Source organism: Macaca mulatta, chromosome 3 (genome assembly GCF_049350105.2).
Source record: "Macaca mulatta isolate MMU2019108-1 chromosome 3, T2T-MMU8v2.0, whole genome shotgun sequence".
Lineage (NCBI taxonomy): Eukaryota > Metazoa > Chordata > Mammalia > Primates > Cercopithecidae > Macaca > Macaca mulatta.
Window position 1 is genome coordinate 31,378,795 of NC_133408.1, and position 23,400 is coordinate 31,402,194.

At 34.4% G+C, this 23,400-nt stretch overlaps 1 protein-coding gene across 13 annotated transcripts in view; it reads right to left on the bottom strand.

Moving 5' to 3' along the window:
• LOC114676844 (uncharacterized) overlaps positions 1–23,400 on the bottom strand; it is a 451,137-nt gene that overhangs the window by 299,825 nt on the left and 127,912 nt on the right. Inside the window, exon 3 of one of the 13 annotated variants that reach the window (XM_077997963.1) lies at positions 15,513–15,561. The exons of the other annotated variants lie outside the window; for them this stretch is intronic. Within the exon in view, the coding sequence (XP_077854089.1) occupies positions 15,554–15,561 (8 nt within the window). The 3' untranslated portion in view covers positions 15,513–15,553. The remainder of the gene's footprint in view (positions 1–15,512; positions 15,562–23,400) is intronic. 13 annotated transcript variants of the gene reach the window in all.

Genomic DNA, 23,400 nt, shown 5'->3' on the forward strand with positions numbered 1-23,400 from the left:
AAAAACAGGAAATAATAAAGAACTAATGGTAGAATATCCTTGGAAATACTTGACTAAGAAAAGCCAAAAAACATATCACACACACACACACACACACACACACACACACACACACACACACGTAGAAGTCCTTCTCTTTCTTTTGAAATGATCCAAAGTAAAAATGATATCAATGCCTAAGTAAAAACTGCTTTAATATATCACAGGCCTGGAGAAAGCAAAATGGAACGAAATCGTGGCGTGTTTGAGTGCTCTACAAGTAGTGCCTTCCCTAGTACCTTCAGTGCCCCGAACGAACAAAGTCATATTCTTCATAACACCTGGGGCCTGTACCTCATAAGCAATTTCATGATCAAAAAATAGAAATCCTTTCCTCTCTACTCATATAATTGAGAGTTCCACCCTATTCTTAGTGAAGTTCTTGGACTTCATCTTCCATGCTAACAGGCTATCACTGACTCTGGCTGGACCCTGTCAATTCTACTTCTGAGTTCTTTAGTAGCTTCTCTTCCCCATGGTTAATAATGCAATGACTTCTGGACATAGTCCTTCTTTCTATATTTGTTGCTTTTTAAAATATTCTCTCCCTGCCAATCTTATTGTTAACTTAACATAGATACTGCCCTAATCTCAGCTTCCACTCCAATTCTCTCCAGAGTTCTGGTTCAGGATTTCTATTTCACAACTACACATTTCACCCTGAATGCCTCCTCACCAGTTCCAACTCAAGGCATCTTAGATCTGACCTTTCCTTTATCCAACAATAGCAATAAAACCAACCTCTCCTAGTCACTTCCCTATTTCACTAATGATTCCAGTCATCCATAATCAAAATCCAAACTATCTTTGACTCACTCTTGTCATGTTTAAAGTCTGAAACATCAAAGTGGCTACATTAGAACTCAGGTTCAGGTAAGAGAGAGCTGTATTCACTTCTGGCTCCACCATTTACTGCCTGCATAACCTAGGTACGTTACCTTAATTATGCAAACCTTCATTTCCATACCACAAAAATAAAATTAATATCAATAACTAACATTTGTAGAGCTGTTTATAAGTATTATATATATAAACACATTCAGTATTTATAATAATGAAATGAAATAGATACCATTATTTCTTTTCTATAGATGAGAAAACTGAAAAATAGAGAGTTAAATAAATTGCCAAAAGCCACAAAGTAAGTGGCTGAGATTCAAACCCAGACAGTCTGCCTCCAAGACCGTAATCACCATAGGCACTGTCTTCCTGAAAATAATAATATAGCTCACAGTGTTGTTGTGAGCATAAAAATAAAGCCTCTAAAATACTTGTCAATATTAGCTGCTATTATCATTATAAATTTCTACTTCATAAAAGTCAGAAGCAAACCATCCAATATACAAATTCCTATAGCACTTATTCTTGGACCACATGAATTACATATTGCCTTTTATTACTTGACAATCATCTCACTACATTGTGTATGTTACAAGCTGTTTTAAGCTGGGGATGGTGTATAAAACCATCCTATGCGTAATAAATGTTAGTAGAATTAATGTATGTCAAAGACTTTTTAATTGATTATTGTGACCCGTATCCATTTCACAATCTGTTGCAGCCTGGCCTTTGGTTATCCTAAAGTTTATGGATGTGTGCTCATTCGGAGAATTCGTGTTTCTCCAATTTTTGACCTCTTTGCTCAAGGACAGCCTTCCTACATGGAGCTACTTCCTAGGCCCCATTCACTGACTTCTGAGCCAGACCTGCTCCTGAGCCCCTTTCACATTCTGCACCTCACCATGGTCTCAGCTCCTTAGCATACCCAATGTCATTTCTCCATGCTTGTTCCAGGATGTGCTCAAGGCCCTAAGGCTTAAACACACGAAGCCATGCTCAAAGGTTACACCTACAAGTACCTAGATTGTACACCAGGAGCTTATGTGATGTTGCTAGGAAAACAACACTATGTTAGAATGTTGTTTTCTAGAATTTCAAAATCAACAGGGAGGAGCTAAGCTTTTCCACAATAAGGACGTTGCTTTTATTTTAAAATGATTCTCAAAATTCTCAAAAACTATTATGACATGAAAAAACTATTTTCAATATTTATGTTAAAGATGTGAATTTTAAAAGACTGTGTACAATATGGACTAATTCACGTATGCAATAATGTATACATGCATAGAAAAGTGTATGGATGTTGATATACTGAAATGTGCATAGTTTATATTAAAAAGCAGAAATTATGATTAATTTCCCTCTTATTTATCTATATTTTCTATTTTTTACTATAAATCTTTATTATTTGTGTAAGAAAAATATTATTTAAAAATCTGTTGAGTTTTCATTAACCTTTGTTATTATCCACAGTGCCGAGTTAGAACATTTTCATTAATCCTTGTTATTGTCTCCAGTGCCATATAATTAGCAAATTATCTGGCAGTATTTTATACAAATAATCTGGAAAACTAAATTTTGCTCATATGTTTCATATCTTAAAATCTCACCTAAAGTCCATTTCTCTAGGTAATCTTTTATTCTTTCTTTCTGACATCAGCTATACAGATACTGAGACCACTGACAAGTTAAATGGATGTTTTAAATGTCTTTAAATTTCAAAGACACTATGTGTTCAATTTTCAGTTAACCATACATCTTTCTTAGGCAACTAATTTTTCCTGGCCCCTGGAGTTGTTTCATAAAACAAGTTTTGCTGTATACCTGCATTGTTTTTTGGCATTATCCATCTAGAATATAGAATACTCTAAAAACAAGTTTAACTATTTTATTTTTACATAGGTGTTTTTAAAGAATACAGTTGCCATTTCCTTTGGAGAAAAAATAAACTTTAAGGTGTCATGTAGCAACTAAAACAAATGACATGTTGTCTAGATACCAATACTGCAAAAAAATTCCAACCCTATAAAGTAGTATGAAAACAAAATATAATAAACTTTCCTACAATAAATGGGGTCCTTAAACATTGCTCACTAGCACGCAGCACAGCAATCCAGTTATATGTTTCCAAATAAAATCAAACCAGCTTGTTTTTCAAAGTGAAATAGTACTGATGGTTGGAATTTCAGCCCAGAGTACCGACCAAATGTGAATAACTTTAGAAGGAGCTGTTAATGGTAAAAATCTGCCTGTGGTTTGGTCTAGCAAAACCTTGGTGAATAGAAACAAAAGAGAATCTACTAAAGTTTAAGCAACCTGTAATAGGAAGGTAGGCAGGCAATTAATTTATTACATGAACAAATTTGTATGAAGAAAATATATATGCAGAGAAAAAATGTTTAATGAGATATTCAAAATTGTGTTGACACAGTTGTCATTCCATGGTGTCATTGTACGAAGTTTGCAATCAACTTTTGCTACCAGATTCATTAACACTCCTTTCGATTTAAGGATAAGATTCATTCCATCTAATCAGCAGAAATTTAGCATACCTGCTCCCTTTTTTTTTTTTTTTTTTTTTGAGATGGAGTCTTGCTCTGTCGCCCAGGCTGGAGTGCAGTGGCGCTATCTCGGCTCACTGCAAGCTCTGCCTCCCTGGTTCACGCCATTCTCCTGCCTCAGCCTCTCGAGTAGCTGGGAGTACAGGCGCCGCCACCACGCCTGGCTAATTTTTTGTATTTTTAGTAGAGATGGGGTTTCACTGTGTTAGCCAGGATGGTCTCGATCTCCTGACCTCGTGATCCGCCTGCCTCGGCCTCCCAAAGTGCTGGGATTACAGGCGTGAGCCACCGTGTCCGGCCTTGCCCCTTAAAATTGTCAAAATAAAGGCCGCTAAAGAGAAGCATGACTTTCTATTGATTTGAACACTGATGCCCAAAAATCTGTGTCTTAAAAAATCTGTAGATTTTGGATTAATGTAAACTCTCTCTCATAATTTTTTTCTGAATAACCCCATAAACTAAGAATGCAAAACGAAGAAAACACAAGATTTTCAATACTTGGTCTACAGCAACCTATGGTACACAACAGGGAATAAAGAGAGAGTTTGACTTAGAGTCAGAAGACCTGGTGTTCAACCTTGACTGTGTCTCTTATTACTGGTCACAATTTTTGTTTTAGCTGAGAATTTTAAAGACAGCATATTGTTAGGTATATTTTGGTGGGGATGATGTAAAAGTGTAATGAAGTTACATACGACGGTGTTCAGTGAGCCAAAAATGCCTATATAGAATAGTCGGTCAGATGATGATTATTCTTGGAGGCTCTATATTCTGTCGTGTATATTCATTTTAGTACAATAAGAATAATTCATAAAAGACACTGACAAGCTCCTAGTCATCGTATGACATAAAGGTGTCTTTTAGGAACCAGGCAATTAATTAAAAAAAAAAAGTTTACTCTCATACCTACACACCTATGTATACATCTAGGCTCATGTCAGCATTATTCACAACAGACAAAAGATGAAAGCAATCCAGACGTTCATTGGAAAAATAAAATATGGTGTATACAGACACTGGAATATTATTCAGCTGTTAAAAAGGCGTGATATTCTGATACATGCTATGGCATAAATGATCATTGAGAACATTATGCTAAGTAATATAAGTCAGATGCAGGAAAACACATGTTTTGTGATTTTAATTATATCAGGAATCTAGGGCACAAAGTAGATGAGTGGCTACCAGGGACTGAGAAGAGGAGGAAATGAGGAATTAATATTTAATAGGTACAGAGTCTCAGTGTGAGATAATGAAAAAGTTCTAGAGATGGGCGCAGTGGCTGACATCTGTAATCCCGGCACTTTGGGAGACCGAGGTGGGTGGATCACTTGAGGTCAGGAGTTTGAGACCAGCCTGACCAACATGGAGAAACCCCGTCTATACTAAAAATGCAAAATTAGCCGGGCATGGTGGTGCATGCCTGTAATCCCAGCTACTCGGGAGGCTGAGGCAGAAGAATCACTTGAACCTGGGAGACGGAGGTTGTGGTGAGTCAAGATTGTGCCATTGCACTCCAGCCTGGGCAACAAAAGAAAAACTCTGTCTCAAAAAAAAAAAAAAATTATTATTTTTCTACTTCTCTGATAGTAGTAGGGAGGCAGAGTGCTGAACTGACCGTCTAGCATTGATACTTGTGTCTAAACTATTTTAATATATTTATAATTTGGTCCTGAAGCTCATTTTTGTGCCTCCATATTCTAAATATTTATAGAATGTACAATACAGTGTTTAGTTGAACTTCTTGTTATTTATATACAACTTTTGTCACTACATCTTGAAAGTTCAAGCAATAACAACATCAGAAAAAATAATAATAACCACCCACATTAAGAACTTACTCTGTGTCTGGGATGATGACAGATGCCTTTAATTCTTCTGTAATTCTCACAATGGCCAGATTTACAAAAAGAAAAATAAGGCATTGATATGGTTTGAATGTTTGTTTCCCTCTGCCCCCAACCCCACCACCACCAAATTCTTATGTTGAAACCCCCTAGTGTGATGGTATTAGAATATTAGAAGGTGGGAGTTTTGAGGACGTGATTATTTCAAGGGTGAAGCCCTCATGAATAAGATTGGCGCCCTTATAACAAACTGAGGAAACCAGAGTTCTTCCTTTCCACCAATGTGAGAACACAGTGAAAAGATGCCATCTATGAACCAGAGTGTAGGCCCTCACCAGACAATTTATGGTGTTTTGTTTTAGCAGCTTGAAAAGACTAAGACAGACATTAAGTGTTAATTAACTTCGCCTAAAGTGATGCAAATGGTTGATCTCCCGTCTTGCTTTCCAAATTATTTTTGTTAATAATATTAACTCCCTATTTCTTACCATAACAGACTGAAAATAGGTGTGTAGGTATGAGAGTAGACTTTTTTTTTTAAATTAATTAATTGTCTGGTTCCTAAAAGACACCTTTATGTCATATGATGATTAGGAGCTTGTTAGTGTCTTTTATAAATTATTCTTATTGTACTAAAATGAATATACACAGTATAGAATATATCATTTTAGTCATTTTAAGTGTAAAGTGCAGCCATCGCCAGTCCATCTCTAGAACTTTTTCATTATCTCACACTGAGACTCTGTACCTATTAAATATTAATTCCTCATTTCCTCCTCTTCGTAGTCCCTGGTAGCCACTCATCTACTTTGTGCCCTCGATTCCTGATATAATTAAAATCACAAAACACGTGTTTTGCTGCATCCAACTTTTATTACTTAGCATAATGTTCTCAATGATCATTTATGCCATAGCATGTATCAGAATATCATGCCTTTTTACAGTTGAATAATATTCCAGTGTCTGTATACACCATATTTTATTTTTCCAATGAACATCTAGATTGTTTCCATCTTTTGTCTGTTGTGAATAATGCTGACATGAGCCTAGATGTATAAATATCATGTTTTTAATTATTTTGTGTATATACCCAGTTCTTGTTGCTGCAACAGAATACTAGTACTGAATCTTTGGAAAAGAGAATTCAACAAAAATTAGGCAGGCATGGTGGTGGGCACCTGTAATCCCAGCTACATGGGAGGCTGAAGCAGGAGAATCACTTGAACCCAGGAGGGGGGGGTTGCAGTGAGTCAAGATAGGGCCACTGCACTCCAGCCTGGGCCACAGAGCTAGACTCTGTCTCAAAAAAAAAAGAGAATTCAGTAATTCCTTCATCCCTTTATATAACATCAGCTTGAGTTTCATCATTCAATGAATATAGTCTAATAATTTTATTCCTTAAATGTACTATGTTGCCCACATGGAATAGATTATACTGGCCTAAATTCTTTCTTCCACTAACCTTGAAACTTACAAGTTTAGTCTCTGAACTATGTGGTAATAAAAATTACTTTCATTATAAAACAGGTTTATAACAAATATTTCATATACATCAAAAGGTTGAAAAGATTTCAAATTTTAGAAAAAGAAGGACTTCTTAGAAAGAATTACAATATATCTCAGTTGATAGCCTGTATACGTAACCATTAACATCAATTCAAGTTAATAACAACCTGATTGTAACCCATAATTTAAAATTTTATACTTTTATAGTATTTTACATTCTTCTCTGTAGTTCACCAACAATACTTTATAAGAGCAAAAATCAGTACTCTTCAAAGTTTAAAACCTGAGGGTCAAAATTAGGAAATATCTATTCATTTAAGCAAAGTGACTAAATGTACTCAAAAGAAGCAGAACTGCTTTTCGTATAAATGAATGTCCCTTCATCAAAGCACAGTGTTAAATGTTATTATTTTGAGGCAAAACTTTATAAATATAAATAATTTATCACACATTTTATGATTCATCATACAACTAAGGAATGTAACATAGCTTGAAATCATGTAAAAATGTTTACAGCATAAGAATGACAAAGAATTCAAAAACATGAAGTATGCTTGCTCTAATAATTTAGAAAACAATAGATGCTTTTTTCATGGCCTATTTTCCCCAGAACAGGCTTATCATATTATTAATTTTATCCAGAGTCTTTGTTTTTTTTTTCTATGTCCTCATGGTTTATATGTGCTACTGCACAATGTGTATTTGATGTCAAAATTCTCTTCATTGAAAGAAACTTTTTAGGGTGTGAGTATATTCATGTGTCTATAAATTTACCCAGTGACAACTGTTGCTGATGCTAACATTTATTGTTCACTAGCTGTTACATATTATACTAAATAATTTACATACTTAGTTTTAACTATATAAAATTGTGGATGTTTATTTTTAATCTATACAGAGGGCAGTTTCATATGGTTCATCTTGAGATTTTAGCTCATTTATTTCCCATACGAACCATGAGATAGTTATTTATATACGTCGATTTATGTATGTATATTTAGTTATGTATGACTTATATTATTTTACAGAGGATGAAAGTAAGTCATAGAGATGTGAAATATCTTGTCCGAGGCTACCTACATAGTTAAGCAACAAACTCAACAAATGAATTTGGCAGTTTGACTCTATAGGCCATTGAATGAACTAGTCTATTACATTATAACAAGATAACAAGCAGTGAAATACACTCTGTGGGGAAGTTTGCTTCCTTTCTGGACTCCTTCCCTTTGGTAACCTACTCAAAGCCTGTAACTGCCTCAAGTATGGTCTGACTATAAACGGGAGCACGGTATCACCTAAGAGCTGCTAGAAATGCAGACCCCCGGGGAGTCTGAATCTGCATTATAATAAGATTCACATGTTACAGTGTTTCATAGGAACCTTACCTTTTAAGAACAGATCTAAGCTGTCTTCATTTTAAGACTTAATAAGCATATGCAAAACAATCCATCTACATTCAAAAGGTAAAGACAAAATAAGTCTACAGGTAATAAAATGTCCTGGTTCAGGTAACCTGTGTTCAATAAGAAATAATACTTTGGATATAATTTTGGGTGTACACAAAATGAATTCTTGTGAATGCATACATTCCCCACACCCTTTCTTTTCGTCCCAAATACCTCTTTAACTTATTCAGTGAATAGATGTCTATTATGTCTCTATTGTCATGAGACTGTGTCTTCAGTTTGCCATTTTACTCTCTGCGATTCACATAAACCATGGCTTTCCCTTTACACTTAGAACTTTAGGGCTTTATGTACAATCCCTGACATAGTGACAAGGAGTATATCTTCCCACTAGATGGCAGTAACGGCAATTTAATAATACATGTAAAGACACTTCCAGCTTGTTACAGGGCACTGCAAACAATGACTTTGAGTGAGGATTTCGTAATTGCTGGTTTTAATATAGGGAGCAATGACTTGGTGACAAATTGGAGAACAGTTTTTCTCTTTTGATATCTATGTTTAAGTTTTCTTTTGCATGCTTTTCAAGATTAAAAGTAGTCTTGTTTGCATCTCTTACCCCTAGCTATAAGGAGCAGCTATTTTATGAGTAATTTTCACTGGTAAGAGTGATAGACAGGTGGTTGCTAAAATAAGATATTTTGTTAGCATAACTATATAAATCATTTTCTTATTCCATTTTTTAAGGAGATCTTTCCTTTTTTCTATAAATGACCATATATATAATTTCTAAATGCAGATATTCAAGATTCTCATGAGAAATCACATCTCAGATTGATAAATTTATTTTTATTAAGTTTCTTTCCAGTAAATGTTTTAAGAGGACCACATACAAATGCCCTATAGAAGTTAAGCAATAACAGCAAGGAGAGAAGTTTATAGTAAAATGATAATAGGATTTTAGCACATATAAATGCAGTTCTATAGACATTCTATTTAGTCTATTAAATATGACTTTTTGCATTCAGAATGTTTTCACATAAATACTTAAGAGAGAGGATGACAAAGCTTATTAATAAATATGCAAATTTCTTTAGGGATATAATTATGCAACCTCATTGTTGCCTTGATATTTCAAGGGATTGAAAATACATTTGCCATTGATCACACTTGTCTTATATTGATCTATGTTGAAACTCTAAAAGTGCTACCCCAGTGCTTCTCAAACTAACTGTGGTCTAAACCAGACTATTTTTTTCCTAAATCATGAACTAACACTTTGCAATTTACAGTAAAAGTGGATAATTGGAGAAATTAAATGTAAAACCTGACATGAAAACATTCATATTTTATTATTTGAATCAACAGACACAAATGTTGCGTTGATTTTCTATGAAATGTTCTAAATGCTTACTCTCTATTTTTGTACTTCCGTGTTTTCTAACGGGTATCAAACCGTTCTCGGAAGGGCCTGGCCCACGGCCCCCATTTTGCACAGGGCTGCCCTAGACTGCTTCCTAGCAGAATGGAGCCACATCTTGTTGGAGAGTTAGGTTCTAAAGCAACCACGCATGCTAAAAACCTGGGGCCTCTCAATTAGTCTAATAAAGGCAGGATTTTTATTTTTATTTTTTAATTTGGCTTCTTTGTTATCCATAATGATGTGATTGGTTTCCGTTTAGATGCTATGCAGTAGGAAAAATACATATATCTTAATGCTGGACTTACACTGAGTACAAGATAGGTGCCAAAGATGCGATGTTCCAGGCACAGAAACTGATATGTCTCCCAGCGGGGACTCAGGTCTTCACCTCTGGAGAGGGAACACTGTCTTTTGCCACTATGCTATGTCCTTCAGTCTGCATCCTCCTCCCTCCACCCCCACCTGCTCTTTTTCTCCCCCAGAATGAGTACCAATGACCATATTCTCTTCCAGAGCCACATCAAAAGATTAAACAATGGCAACTTATACTGTTAGAAGGAAAAACACAATATCTGCTCATACAATCTCACAGTTTGTAGACATCAGCTGAGCTATGCTCACCCACTTTGGAGCACGGTGAAAGGCCAACCAGCTTTCTGTGAGGATATTTTTCTGAAGCACTTTAGTAAGAGGTCAATGGCAAATAGGCCTAAACACTGATGTTTTGTGTCTGAGATCTCAATTCTGTTTGGATATTGTCACATTAATTTTCTAAAAACGTTATTTAATTTCAATATTATCCCATAAACATATATGTATGAAGAATATAAATATTCATACATACATTTTGAAGGTGTCTGACACATGTCAAACTAACATCAGCAACATATGTTTTACATCTAAAATCCAAAATGAATTGTCAACTTTTATCATTTGATTTTATGTCATTTAGCTGAGACGGGCCTGAATCTTAGCTTTAGACTATTTTGGATTTGGCCTTACATATACAAATTCATTTATCACTAAATTGAAAATATTTTCTTAAAAAAAATACTCATGGAGTTATTTTAATTTCAGAACTTTACTAAAACTTTTTGCGATTTTAAATATATTTTGTGTTTTTCTCACTCTAATATAATGTTCAAAATGGGGAATATATTAAAATTATCCATTTTATGTATCACATAGGAAAACACACCAAATTTCCCTGAGTACATACATGTATTTGCCAGGCATAGATCAGAAAACTAGAACATTTTATCTGTACTACTTTCTCCATTTGACGTAACGTTCTGTTTTTATTTGTTTTGTTATGTATCAAAGGTATATGTTTAAAAATACCAATCAGTGTTTGAAGCTCGTTAAAACTAGCACCATTTATCACTCTGCCAGACTTTTTAAAATACACACATAAAACAAACAAAACAATAATAACCACAAAACAAAAACGCTACACAAAACTGACTTGCATACCATGTAAATCTGTTTTTAAGAAAGCAGTCCTCAGGAAACTAAGAACAAATTAGTAGAAGAATAACTTACACAAGAACTATTTTCTAATTTTCTGATACTATTTACTTCCAAACAAACAATTATTGTATAATTGCCTATATGAGTTTTTATTGATATGCATTATTTTATATGAATATGTGTATGTGCAGCCAGTGATATTTTTTGCAAAAAGTTTATTTTTTCAAGCATAACCAAATATATTTGTATTATTTTAAAGTCTAATATGCTACTTTTCATGTGCTAAGCCATGAATTTCAAAGAGTACAGTGAATATTGTACATGGTTATGTATATGTGTGTATATCAACTAGGGCTAAGCACAGAAAAAATCATATAAAAACAATAGTACACAGAAGACATTTCTATCTATGAGTAATGGACTGGGAAAAGTCAGCTGAAAATAAATGTACACATTTGGAGACAAAATTTTCATATAAATGAAGAGGAAAGTTTGATTAGGATTTAATTTTTAAGATGTAAATAGAAATAACGCCAATTTAGTTTAGTTGTTTTTTTAAAAATTAGGTTTAATTATAACTCATGCAATAACTTAAGGATGAAAAAAGCATTGGATGTTACACATAAAATTCTTTTTTGTGTTTTGAGACAGAGTCTTGCTCTGTCACCCAGGCTGGAGTGCAGTGGCACGATCTCGGCTCATTGCAAGCTCCACCTCTCAGGTTCACGCCATTCTCCTGCCTCAGCCTCCCCAGTAGCTGGGACTACAGGCGCCCACCATATTTGTAACATCATTTGAGAAGACTACCTTTTTCCCAAGAACGTCTATTAAGCATTTGGATAATGATGATGGTGATTATGATGACAAAGAGGACAAAGTTAACAGTTAGAATTTCCATGGAACTTACTGTATGCTAGTATTGCTTTAAAGGCTCTACACATACTATTCTATTCTGTTGTGAGAATCAGATAAATTACAGATCAAATATTATGTTATTAATATTCTGTTTTGAAGCGCCTAGTGTCTACAAGTTCACTCTTCCAAAGTACTGCCATAAGCGCTGAACCAATTTCCCAGCTTCTCGCAGGCTAGTTTTCATGTAGCAGAGTGAACTCTTTTATTTATTGATTAATTTTTTTTAGACACAGTCTCGTTCTGTCACCAGGCTGGAGTGCAGTGGCGTGATCTCGGCTCACTGCAACCTCCACCTCCCAGGTTCAAGCGATTTTCCTGCCTCAGTCTCCCAAGTAACTGAGATAACAGGCGTGGGCCACCAAGCGTGGCTAATTTTTGTATTTTCAGGAGAGATGGGGTTTTGCCATGTTGGCCAGGATGATCTCAATCTCTTGACCTCATGATTCACCCTCCTCCGCCTTGCAAAGTGCTAGGATAACAGGCATGAGCCATTGCGCCCTGCCACAGATTGAACTCTTAAAATATACAGATTCACTTATATATGATATAAACTGAGACCTCATTGATCAAAAGCCTCCAAGGGCCCAACTGACTTAGGAAAAGCAAGCCAATATTGTTGATATGGCCAACAAGGTCTTTCATGGCCTTACTTCACCACCTTATTGTCTCTGGTATAGCTCAAATATGCCTCACTCTGCTCTCCTTGAAAACCCGACTGGCTCTTCCCCCTGCCTCGGGGTGCCCTCTCCCAGGGTATGCATGGTAGCATACTTCTTCACTTCTTGCAGGTCTCTTCTCAGATGCTACCAACTCCAAAAAATCATCTGCAACCAAAAATACATGAAACACTCCCCATAGCCACCCAACCAACTTTATTTTTCTTCACACTATTTGACACTCAAAAACAGTATGATGTTTTCTATTTGTTTGGTTTTTGGCTTAATGTCTTCCCCCTCCTCTCCATGTGCCCCCAGCACCACCTATAGAATGTAAGAGCTGTGTTTGCTTGGGACTTTTTGTGTTCACTACTATAACCTGAACTTTTAGAAGAGTACCTGGTGTATAGTAAGCATTTAATCAATGTTGATAGATTGAATTGAATCATTCTTGCCAATTTTCTCCTTAAGTTTCAGCTGAACTAAATCTGCCTGATCCACACTGTTTGCTTGGAACTTAGGCTCAATGCTAACCACACACACACACACACAACCATACACATAACAGACATATATACAAAGACATTTAAACACTTGTTAATTTAAAAAGCTTCTCAAAAGCATGATCTACCTTTGCTACATTATTCTTAGGATTTAAATTTTGTACAGGAAATATAGTCTGTGCATGCAAAATTTAAGAGGGAAGAAGTCAGATGCACCTAACAGTATGGTAGGTATACTATATCAGTATACTATGTGAAATGTGAGTATATAATCGACATAATATTAATATGTGTGTAATACATGTTGAATATGTAATAGATTGAGTGTATACAATATATATCATAATACATACATATAGCTTTCTGATGACCTATGCCATTCTAAACAAAATTGCTATAATGTTTTCATTAAGGAATATTATTTATTCTTAAATATGATTATATCCTGTTTATTTTCCTTGAATTGTATTCACTTGGATTAATCCATGGCTTAACTTACTTTTGCTCTCTTCGTCATACCTAGTCAATCTAAAGAAAATCCTGCGTCCGCCTTTATATCATTGGTAGGAGCTTAACAAATCTATTCCCTAACTCATTCCTTTCTACTGACATATGGTTTTATAATGTGATTTTTTTCACCAAATATGGTGTCTGAAAAGTACAACCATGATATCATAGTGAAGCATGTATTCTACCATGGGGATCAGGTATTTTTGGAGAGAGATAGCACTAGATAACAAATAGATTAGTAAAAGAACATTGTCTACCAAATTGCAACTCACTTTGTAAATCTTGGTTTCCTGCTTTCCCATAGACATCAAAGTCATTTTCATGTGGTTATCAGATCTGGAGTTAAAATATCCCTGAGATTTGCAGTCCATGATAATATTGGTACTTTTTACTATGGCTATGATAGAAAAAAGACAAAATGAATATCCAGATTTTTATTTCCTTAAATTAAAAATAGTGTGCCTTAATATGGAATATTCTGTATATTAATTTGAAGGGGTATCTATACAAAACAAAATGAAGAGCAATATGTTTGACAGTTTCTCTATAAAAACAAACCACATAAACAAAATCACATCCCTCTTTCTAGCAAAAGAGATGTACAAATATGCATCTATGATTTCTGAGCTTGGAGAAGCTTATGAGTGAGGTAGAGAAACACACCACACTCTGATATTGGCTGCCTCAGGATGAGAGGAGGAAATGATTAGTAACTTTCTCTTTATATGTGTCTGCTTTGAGTTTTAGAATCGACTGCCTTTATAATTATATATCTATATAATTATGTTTACATATTTATATGTATTTATATAATTTACTTACATATACTTATATAATTTATTTAAATATATATTATATGTCTGTGTAATATATATATAATACATAATGGTATATTATTATATGCCTGTATAAACTCTGTGAGTGTAACATACACATATTAACATATACACATGCATACATGTATATCTAAAGTTGCCAGTTGTTTTTAATTTAATGTTATTTTTCCATGTTTTATTTCTGGAGGTGATTATTAAGTTTACTACTGTGTCAACTGTCTTTGGATAAGAAATGTTATACACAACAAGTATATTTTACTGTCAAGAAAGGTTGTAAATCTGTTCCACTAAAATACTGATTAGTCGTTTAGCCAAAACCAATATTTTAAATTATTCTAATAAGTAATGAGAAATAGTACAGTATTTCCACCAGTCCATTGCATATGATATGTATGCATTTCAGAAGAAAATGTATGACTGATATAAAATTTTTATTATAAATAATAAACATATTAGGATGCATGGTTTTGAGGTAGCAATGGTACTATATAACATCTGATGTAAGTGTGTATTAGTTGCAGAGATAATCTAACTCCAGTAAAGAAGGTATTGTTATACCTATTTCATTTAGTTTAATAACTAGATCTTCTGACTGACAAAAGTTTAAATGTATCATAAACGTTAATTATTTTTAGCACAGTAGAAAGAAATAAAATATATTAGTGTTACTATAATAATAAATTTATAAGCATTTGCACACAAAAATCTCTTTAAGAGAAAAAAGGACATCGAATTAGAAGAGAAATACTTTTGTTGGCTTTTCTCAAAAATATGACTGTACTGAAGCTTGCCAAATCCAAAAATTATTAACTGGCAGAGTCAAGTTAAAAACATGTCAGCTTCACATAAAAATATACTTTGAGTTCTAGGGGTGCTACTCACATTCTATGCCCTATAGTCGCATACAAAACTGGAATGGAGAAAAAAAATCACCAAATATGGTATGGTATGTTATAGTGCAATATTAAAACAATATGTCTTTCAAATAATTAAGACTTACTGTTATTTTGGAGCTATCTCTTTACAGTGCCATTTTAATAATCAATAACCTGAAATGAAAAGTAATCAATATATAGTCATCATCAAAAATTTCCATAAACTAACCTACATCCAAATCATTCATTTCATGTTTATTCTTTAAAAAATTAAAATGAAAACATACTTATTAAAATGGAATGTCTAAAATGCTTAAACATTTTACTTTAAAACCTGTCAGTTGAAACCATCCTCCCTATATTCTTCCTCTTAGGCTCCCTAATAACTACTACACAATAATATTAATCATATTAGTCATATTAGTAAAGTGCTTCACTAGGAATAATCAATCTAATTTATTGTAGGTCTGTTTTCTAAGTTTGGAAATATATAACTTCCAAACATCAAAATTCACAGGAGGCAAAATTAATAAAAATATTGAAAGAGGTCCAGTCACAGTTAAGTTTCCATGAAGTCAATTTTTACTGTTGCTATTTTTATTGCTGTTTACAAAATACCGAAAATATTTTAGAGACAAAAGTGAAAAGAAAAAAATCACCATTCAATTTGTTTAATATCTATAAATTTATGAACTTTTTTTCAGTCATGGGGCTATGAGTAAAATGCTACTTTTAAAAAACAGTTTTATTTTAATCGTTGCCATTAAATATATCATAAAAAGTCAAATGTATAAAATTATAATACTAGAGAGACTATTTCAAGTTTTTAAGAAGTGTTTGAAAATAAGTAATTTTATATGCTCTATTTACAATTCATTCCTTACTAATCTTATTAGCTGATATTAGCCATCCAGAAATTCTTTATTCACAACAGTAACTAAAAGAATTTAAAATTAGGTAAAGATTTGAAAAACCTATGTTTACTTATGAGGTTTTACAAGTTATATTCCAACTCTGTGAGAAGCTACAAATATTAACAAAATGATTGATGGGTTAGTCCAGTTTTTCAAACAGTAGAATATTAATGTAGGCTGCAGACAGAATGTTTTCCTTCATTGACCTAGTTCATTCATACTTGGCAAAATATTTGGAAACTAAAACATTAGGGAAGTCTAGCCTCCTCTACAGACCATGAATATGCAGAAAGAAAAGCAAAATTGAAACTTATAACCCCATGTCTTAAGATTTAATTTTAAGATGCTATTATCTATTTTTTTGTTTAAAACACTACATGATATATAAGCAGTTCAATTATAAATACATACACAGACACACACATCCATATACATATATGTGATGTTTGTGGTTAAACATTTGTTTAAATAACAAATGGTTATTGATCTGTTTAATATTGAAGTAAACTAGTCAAATATTGATAACAAAGTCTAGAGTAAATTTTTAAAAATCCAGCACCACATTACTTCATCAAGCAAAACATTGACATTTGTTGAATACAATAATGTAAGATTCTGGTCAGTTTTACGGTTTTTGTAGTCCTAGTAGGACATAGGAGAAAATAAACAAAAATCCATAATTAATTCTGTTAGTGCCTATACTTTACTTTTAAATGCTCCTGTAGAGAGATTTCACAGTACCTTGTTTTTTTTCTTTAATGTACACACTACAAGTTAGCCAAAATTTAAAGAAATCTAATCAGAGATCCACTCTCTACATTGGTTAAGATTTGCCATTTCCTAATCAGTAGTTTATCCTCTAGGGGCACCTGTGGCAAATGCGTCAAGTCTCCCAATACTGCACTGTGAAACTACACATGGGAGCTTGGTAATTTACAAGACACGTTACAAATAACTTTTCACTGATGAGACAAATGATGATCAAGATATGTGATTGGCAAGAAACACTGGGTAATCTCCCCATTGTGGGAACAAAGTAAAATAATCCCAGGAAAAGGTTGCAAGTCTCACATCTTTGAAGTGGTACCTTCCATCTAAAATCCATTTGAATTGGTACCCACTCCTGGACACAGAAGGAGGGTCCTTCACCTGCTACTACTAGAAGGCTCATTGCTCCTGCTACCAGAATACAGTTGCATTTGCTCTGCGGTGAACTTTTTCTACAAAGCGCTGGATGGCATGCCTAAAAAGACAAGGAACAGAGACTCCCTCCAGATTATTTAGAACAAGCTATTTGATTTTGTACCTGATTGTTAATAAAAGTTTGTATCTTTGCAGAAATTGATCAGTAACATTTGTTTCTTGGTGTTTTTGTTTTTGAAACAACCTAATTAGTAGCAAATTTGTAAGAGAAGAGACATTTACCTCCTACCTATCTCTCATTTGTCAAAGGTCAAAATATTGACCAAAAAATCCCTAATTTGTTGAGGCAATGAATTACCTTAGATCAATTCCCACTCTCAGCATGTTAAATAGGAGATAAGTCAGGTTAGAGTAGTTCATTTTTGCTAGAGAAAGTCACGATCAGTCAGGATGCTTTAGATGATGCTGGAGTACCAACCAGTTTAAAATCACAAAGAAGTATTTCTCCCTCACATTAAACGTTCATTACAGGTTAGCAGGGAGGCTTTGCTGACCGTAGCATCTTAGCTAAGCAAGATAACGGCAACTTCCACCTCAAATGTGGAGAAAGATGCAAGTAAGATGAAGGAACGCTGGAAATTAAATACTCTGGCCCCAGGCACACTTGGTCACAATTACTTTTCTGATCCCATCACGAGAGCTGGGAAAAGGAACTCGATTCTGTCACCCAAAACATGAGAAAATCAGAAATATTTGCTATTTAAATTACCATAGCAATTCAATACCTACAGATGAAAACTCAGGTTTCCTGTTTGAAACAGTGTATCTTAAGTTACAGTACGCCTGAAAATTCCACTTAAAAAAAAAAAAAAAAAAGGATGATTAAATTTGGTTTTGCTATTTAACTAAGATTGAAATCTATATGACTGAAATTCAATCTATTTTAACCTGAACAACCTAGAATATGTGTAGGCAGGTTTAAATATATAAATGATATAAACAATCAATAAATTTTTTTTTGCCATGGCAATCCTTACAAAAGGATAGAAAAGATATTAAACTTTATATTTAAACATTACAACAGGAGAGGTCAAATTGTTATTTACATAGTAAAGACAATGAGTATTTGTTAAAATGGATAGTTTCAGGTCCCTGGACTAATATTAAGATTTAATAGGTCTGACACTTGAATGCAGAAATCTACATTTTACGATGCACCCATTTAATCTGCTGTGGGCAATACTGAGACCACATTTTGAGAAGTGATGCTGTAGCTGATTGGTTCCAGGAGGCAAGAAGCATAAATATGAAACTGAATTGAAGAAAAAGTAAGGGTTCAATCAATGCATGGCAACTTTCATTTGGTTGCTGTAATTATATTAAAATTATAAAAAGCATCAAAAAACACCTGACTCAGCAGTCTCCAAAAGATGCAGTGGAAATGCGGTGGCATTGCCTCTCTGTTCTAATATGCAATCAGCCCCCATTTAAATTAGGGAGAACAGAATCATATTATTCTCTTTGTGGATATTTCCAAATTGATATCTCCAATCCAGACTCCTTTCCTGAGTACTAAGCTCATATATCCAACTTTCTACCTCAGTATCTCCACTTGGTTACACTTTAATATGTCAATCTTTATATGTCCGAAATCAGATTTTTATTACTCATTTCCCAAACTGCTCATTTATCGAAGCCATTTCCATCTTAGTCCACGATAACTATTCTGTTAGATACTAAGGTGAGAACCTGGGAGCCAGGCTTGACTTATTATTTCCTCTACTATTTTGTTGAGAAATGTTTTCTCAGCCATTTTCTTTGTCATTCAGTAACACCTGTCAATGTTTGAGATTCCTTGGAGAATCTCACCACTTCCTATCACCTCCTTTGTTACCATGCTAGTCTAAGCCACCACCATCTTTTATATAAACTGTTGTAATAAACTTCTAAGGGTCTCTTCAGACATGTGCTGGTAAATGTTTATCAACAACTTTGTTTATAAATAATAAATAAGTATGTATAATGTTGTAAAACCAAAAGAAAAGAAGGAATGGGAGGAGGAGGAAGAAGAAGAAAGGAAGAAATGCAGGAAAGACAAGACGGGGAAGGGACAAGGGAGGAAGAAGTAATCCTCTATAGTATTTCAGATTTCCACACGGAATCACTTTCACCATGGCTAACTTCAAGTGACATGAGGGCATGGTTCAGGAAGAGATGCACACAATGGCTTCTGCTGAGTTGGTAGAAGCCCATTCCAACATAATGCTGGTTCTCCCTTCTTTGACCCTAGCCACCTAATATCCTCATCACCACATGGCAGTCGAAGTCACTTGAGTGGGATGATACCATTCTTCTGTCCAACGCCTCCCAAGAGGCTCCCTGTGTCACACAGAGTAAGATCTCAGATCCTGTCAGGAACTCCAAAGCTTATTTGATGGTGCCCAGGCCCTGTCCTATAACCCTCTGGTCTCACTGCCTGCTACTGTCCCCTGGCTCACTGCACTCTAGCCACACTGGCCTCCTACCTTGTCTTTCAACATACCAAGCGTGCCTCCACCTTAAAGCTTTTGCACTCACAATTCCCTCTGCTCAAACCACTTTCTCTCTAGGTACAGGCTTGGTACCCTCTCTTACTTCCTCTTGGTCTTTGAGTAAATAGCATCTAATCAGGGAACCATGCCCTGAACCTCTGACAAAAACAAAACAAAACAAAACAAAAGGCATAATAACCGCCAGTCTCTAATCCTTCAGCTTGTTTTATTTTTCTTTATAGCACTTTTTACTGACTGACATTTATACACATATGTAAATAGATCATTATTAGCATCAATATTTATGTGTCTGTCTCTTTAAGGGCACACCCACTTACATTTTCCCAGTTCCTGTGACAGTGTCTGCCACATAATGAACTAATAAAATCTTATTGGCCAAAGACACATGCAATATACAAGCAAATAAGTGAAGAAGGCAATTCTATAAAGAAAATAAAAAGATGGTGAGAGATTCCATGAGGGATACAAAGCAGCTGTGCCCAGTGGTGGGGGATATCTCAAGTGGTGATATTGAAGCTAAGGTCAGAATGACAATTAATATAACCTGCACATGAATAAAAATTCATTACAGGATAAGAGAGGAGCAACAGCTTTCTGGATGATTTGGGGGTTTTGAAGAAGAGCTGGTAAAACAAAACAACTTTTAGGTGTGTTCTCAAAAAGCACGCTCTGAGTCCTGGAATGATGCAGTAAAAAGATAATTCATTTAAAGGAGGAGGAGAAGAGGCAGAAAGAATCACCTTCTCCAATCTTTTATCCTAAAGAATAGGAAGGAGCACTGCAAAATTCAAGGAGAAACCCTTATACTCGTATGAGCTATACGAAAATGAGTTTACATTTCCAAAATTTATTTTTATTTCATATTTATCTCTCATCATAAACTTTGAAAATAGGCAGAGTTTATTATTCCCATCATTATAAGAAAGAACCGAAGACTCAGAGAGATGAATGCCTTCTCTAAGGTCAAAAGGCTAGCAAGTTACTGAACCAGGACCAGCAGCCAGGCGTCCTCATGCAGTCCATTATACTGTGTCCATTATGATATGCTGCCTTGATGAAAATTGGCAAAAGACTACCTGGAGGTTGCCAATCTGCTCTGTACGAACCCAGACCCCGACAGTTGACTTACATTTAAATTCCACAGAGTTGAATTAAAGGTTGACTTTGAATGCATGGCAGGAAGGTCAACAGTAACATTAACTTTCAAAGACTTCTTAATGCCCCCCAAATTAAGTACAGACTCCCATAGCCAGCATCCAAGGCTATCACAGTGTGACTCCAGTGAGAGCTTCCAGCTTTCCCTCATATAGTTTTAAGACCTTTTTGCCTACACCAGACCATTTCCCAAGTCACTAACCATGAACGAAAGCAAAGAGAGGGGAAGGTGTAATTTATTCCACCTGTAATATCTATCCTCTTCTTCCTCTCGTCTATTTCTGTCACAATTTAGCCATCTTTTAAGGAGTCTTTTTCAAACCCTTCAAGTCAGCTGTGATTTCCTCCTTTAAAGTGTTTCTTATGACACCAACAATCTCCTGCCTGGTACTACAGTTCATTGAAAAATTATTAAAAATCGTATTTCCCAAATAGGATATAAACTTTTTTTTTTCTTAAAAAAAAAACTGTTCTTCAGTTCTGTATTCTTTTTCCAGAGATTCTGCCATATAATGGGGAATCAGTAAATATTTGTGGAATTAAATACAATTGATTCAAAGAGATGAATGCAACCTTCAAATTAGTGATTCCAACATTCCACTGAAGGCAGAAGTAAAAGATACAGGAGACACGGAGCACAGAGTGAAATCAATAAATCAAAGATTTGAGAGAATGAGAAAAAGTAGAAGTAAATGGAAAGAGTCAACTGCATCAACAGCAGCTGGCACAATGTATTGTGCACAGTGGCTACACAATAAGCGTGTGATGAATGAATAAATGAACAAAAAGAGGAGAGTAGAAGAGGATAAAGCACTACTGAAGATAATCTTAAAACAGGGTCATCAGTTTAAGCTAACTTGGCAAACTCTAAAAGAAATTAGGTTATTGGTATAAAATATACTCTTCAAGAAATAAGGGTAGATATCCTGCTGAACACCTTCTCTTCTATTCTCTTGTTATGAAGCGCTTTCCTCCTTAATGTAATTTGAAGCACAGAACAATTCTATGGGTAGGCAGAAGAAACATGATTCCAGCCATTTTGTAGGTAAGGAACAGGATCAGGGAGGTTAAGCCTCTAGGTTAAGATCAGAATTGGGGCAAAGCAAACACCTGAAGCAAAGTCTTCTAACTCTCACATTCTCACTGCAACCAATAGACCAGCCTCATCATCACCTCCTGGGGTCTTATTGGAAATGCAGATTCTCAGACTCCACCCCAGATGCCTGAATCTTAATTGAATATTAACAATATCCCCAGGTTACTCCCCAGGTTCATTACAGGATGAAAGAGGAGCAACAGCTTTCTGGATGATTTGTGGTTTTTAAAAAAGAGCTGGTAAAACAAAACAACTTTTAGGTGTGTTCTCAAAAAGTACACCCTGAGTCCTGGAATGATGGAGTAAAAAGATAATAATTCATTTAAAGGAGGAGGAGAAGAGGCAGAAATAATCACCCTCTCCAATCCTTTATCCCAAAGAATAGGGAGGAGCACTGCAAAATTCAAGGAGAAACCCTTATACTCCTATGAGCTGTGACTCTTTCGAAGTTTCACTTGAAGAGTTACTCTCAAAGAGTTACTAAAGTTAACTGCTTAACTGATATAAAACTAGAGAACCTATCTGCCTTCAAACATATATATCATGATCATATACATTTGTCTAGATAGATAGACAGCAAGAGAATAACCATCACATAGAAATGTTATTCTTACATACATGCACATTTGACTATATATGTTTTATTTGTTATTTTGCATAGATAAATTTATATATTCAAATACATATATATTCAAATACGTTTATATATTCAAATATATAGCAAAATATATATGTTACTTTTATATATATTCGGCTTATATATAATTTTATATATACTTATATATAGGATATATATGAATAAATATATTCTATATTTATACATTCATATATAGGATATATGAATAAATATAACTATATACAGTCAAACTATATATATTTGACCAAATATATTTGACAATATATATAGCAAACTATGTATATTTGATCATGTATATATATGTAGAGCAATATATATAGCAATAGAAGAACCATCACACCATACATATTGATATGTGTATATATACATATCAAGTAATAGAAGAACTATCACATAGAAATATTCTTAATACTGAGTATTAATATAACTATTTCTATATTAAATAACTAAAATAAAGCAATAAATAATATCCTATAAATAATACTCAACATGTATTATTAACTGATATGATTTTTA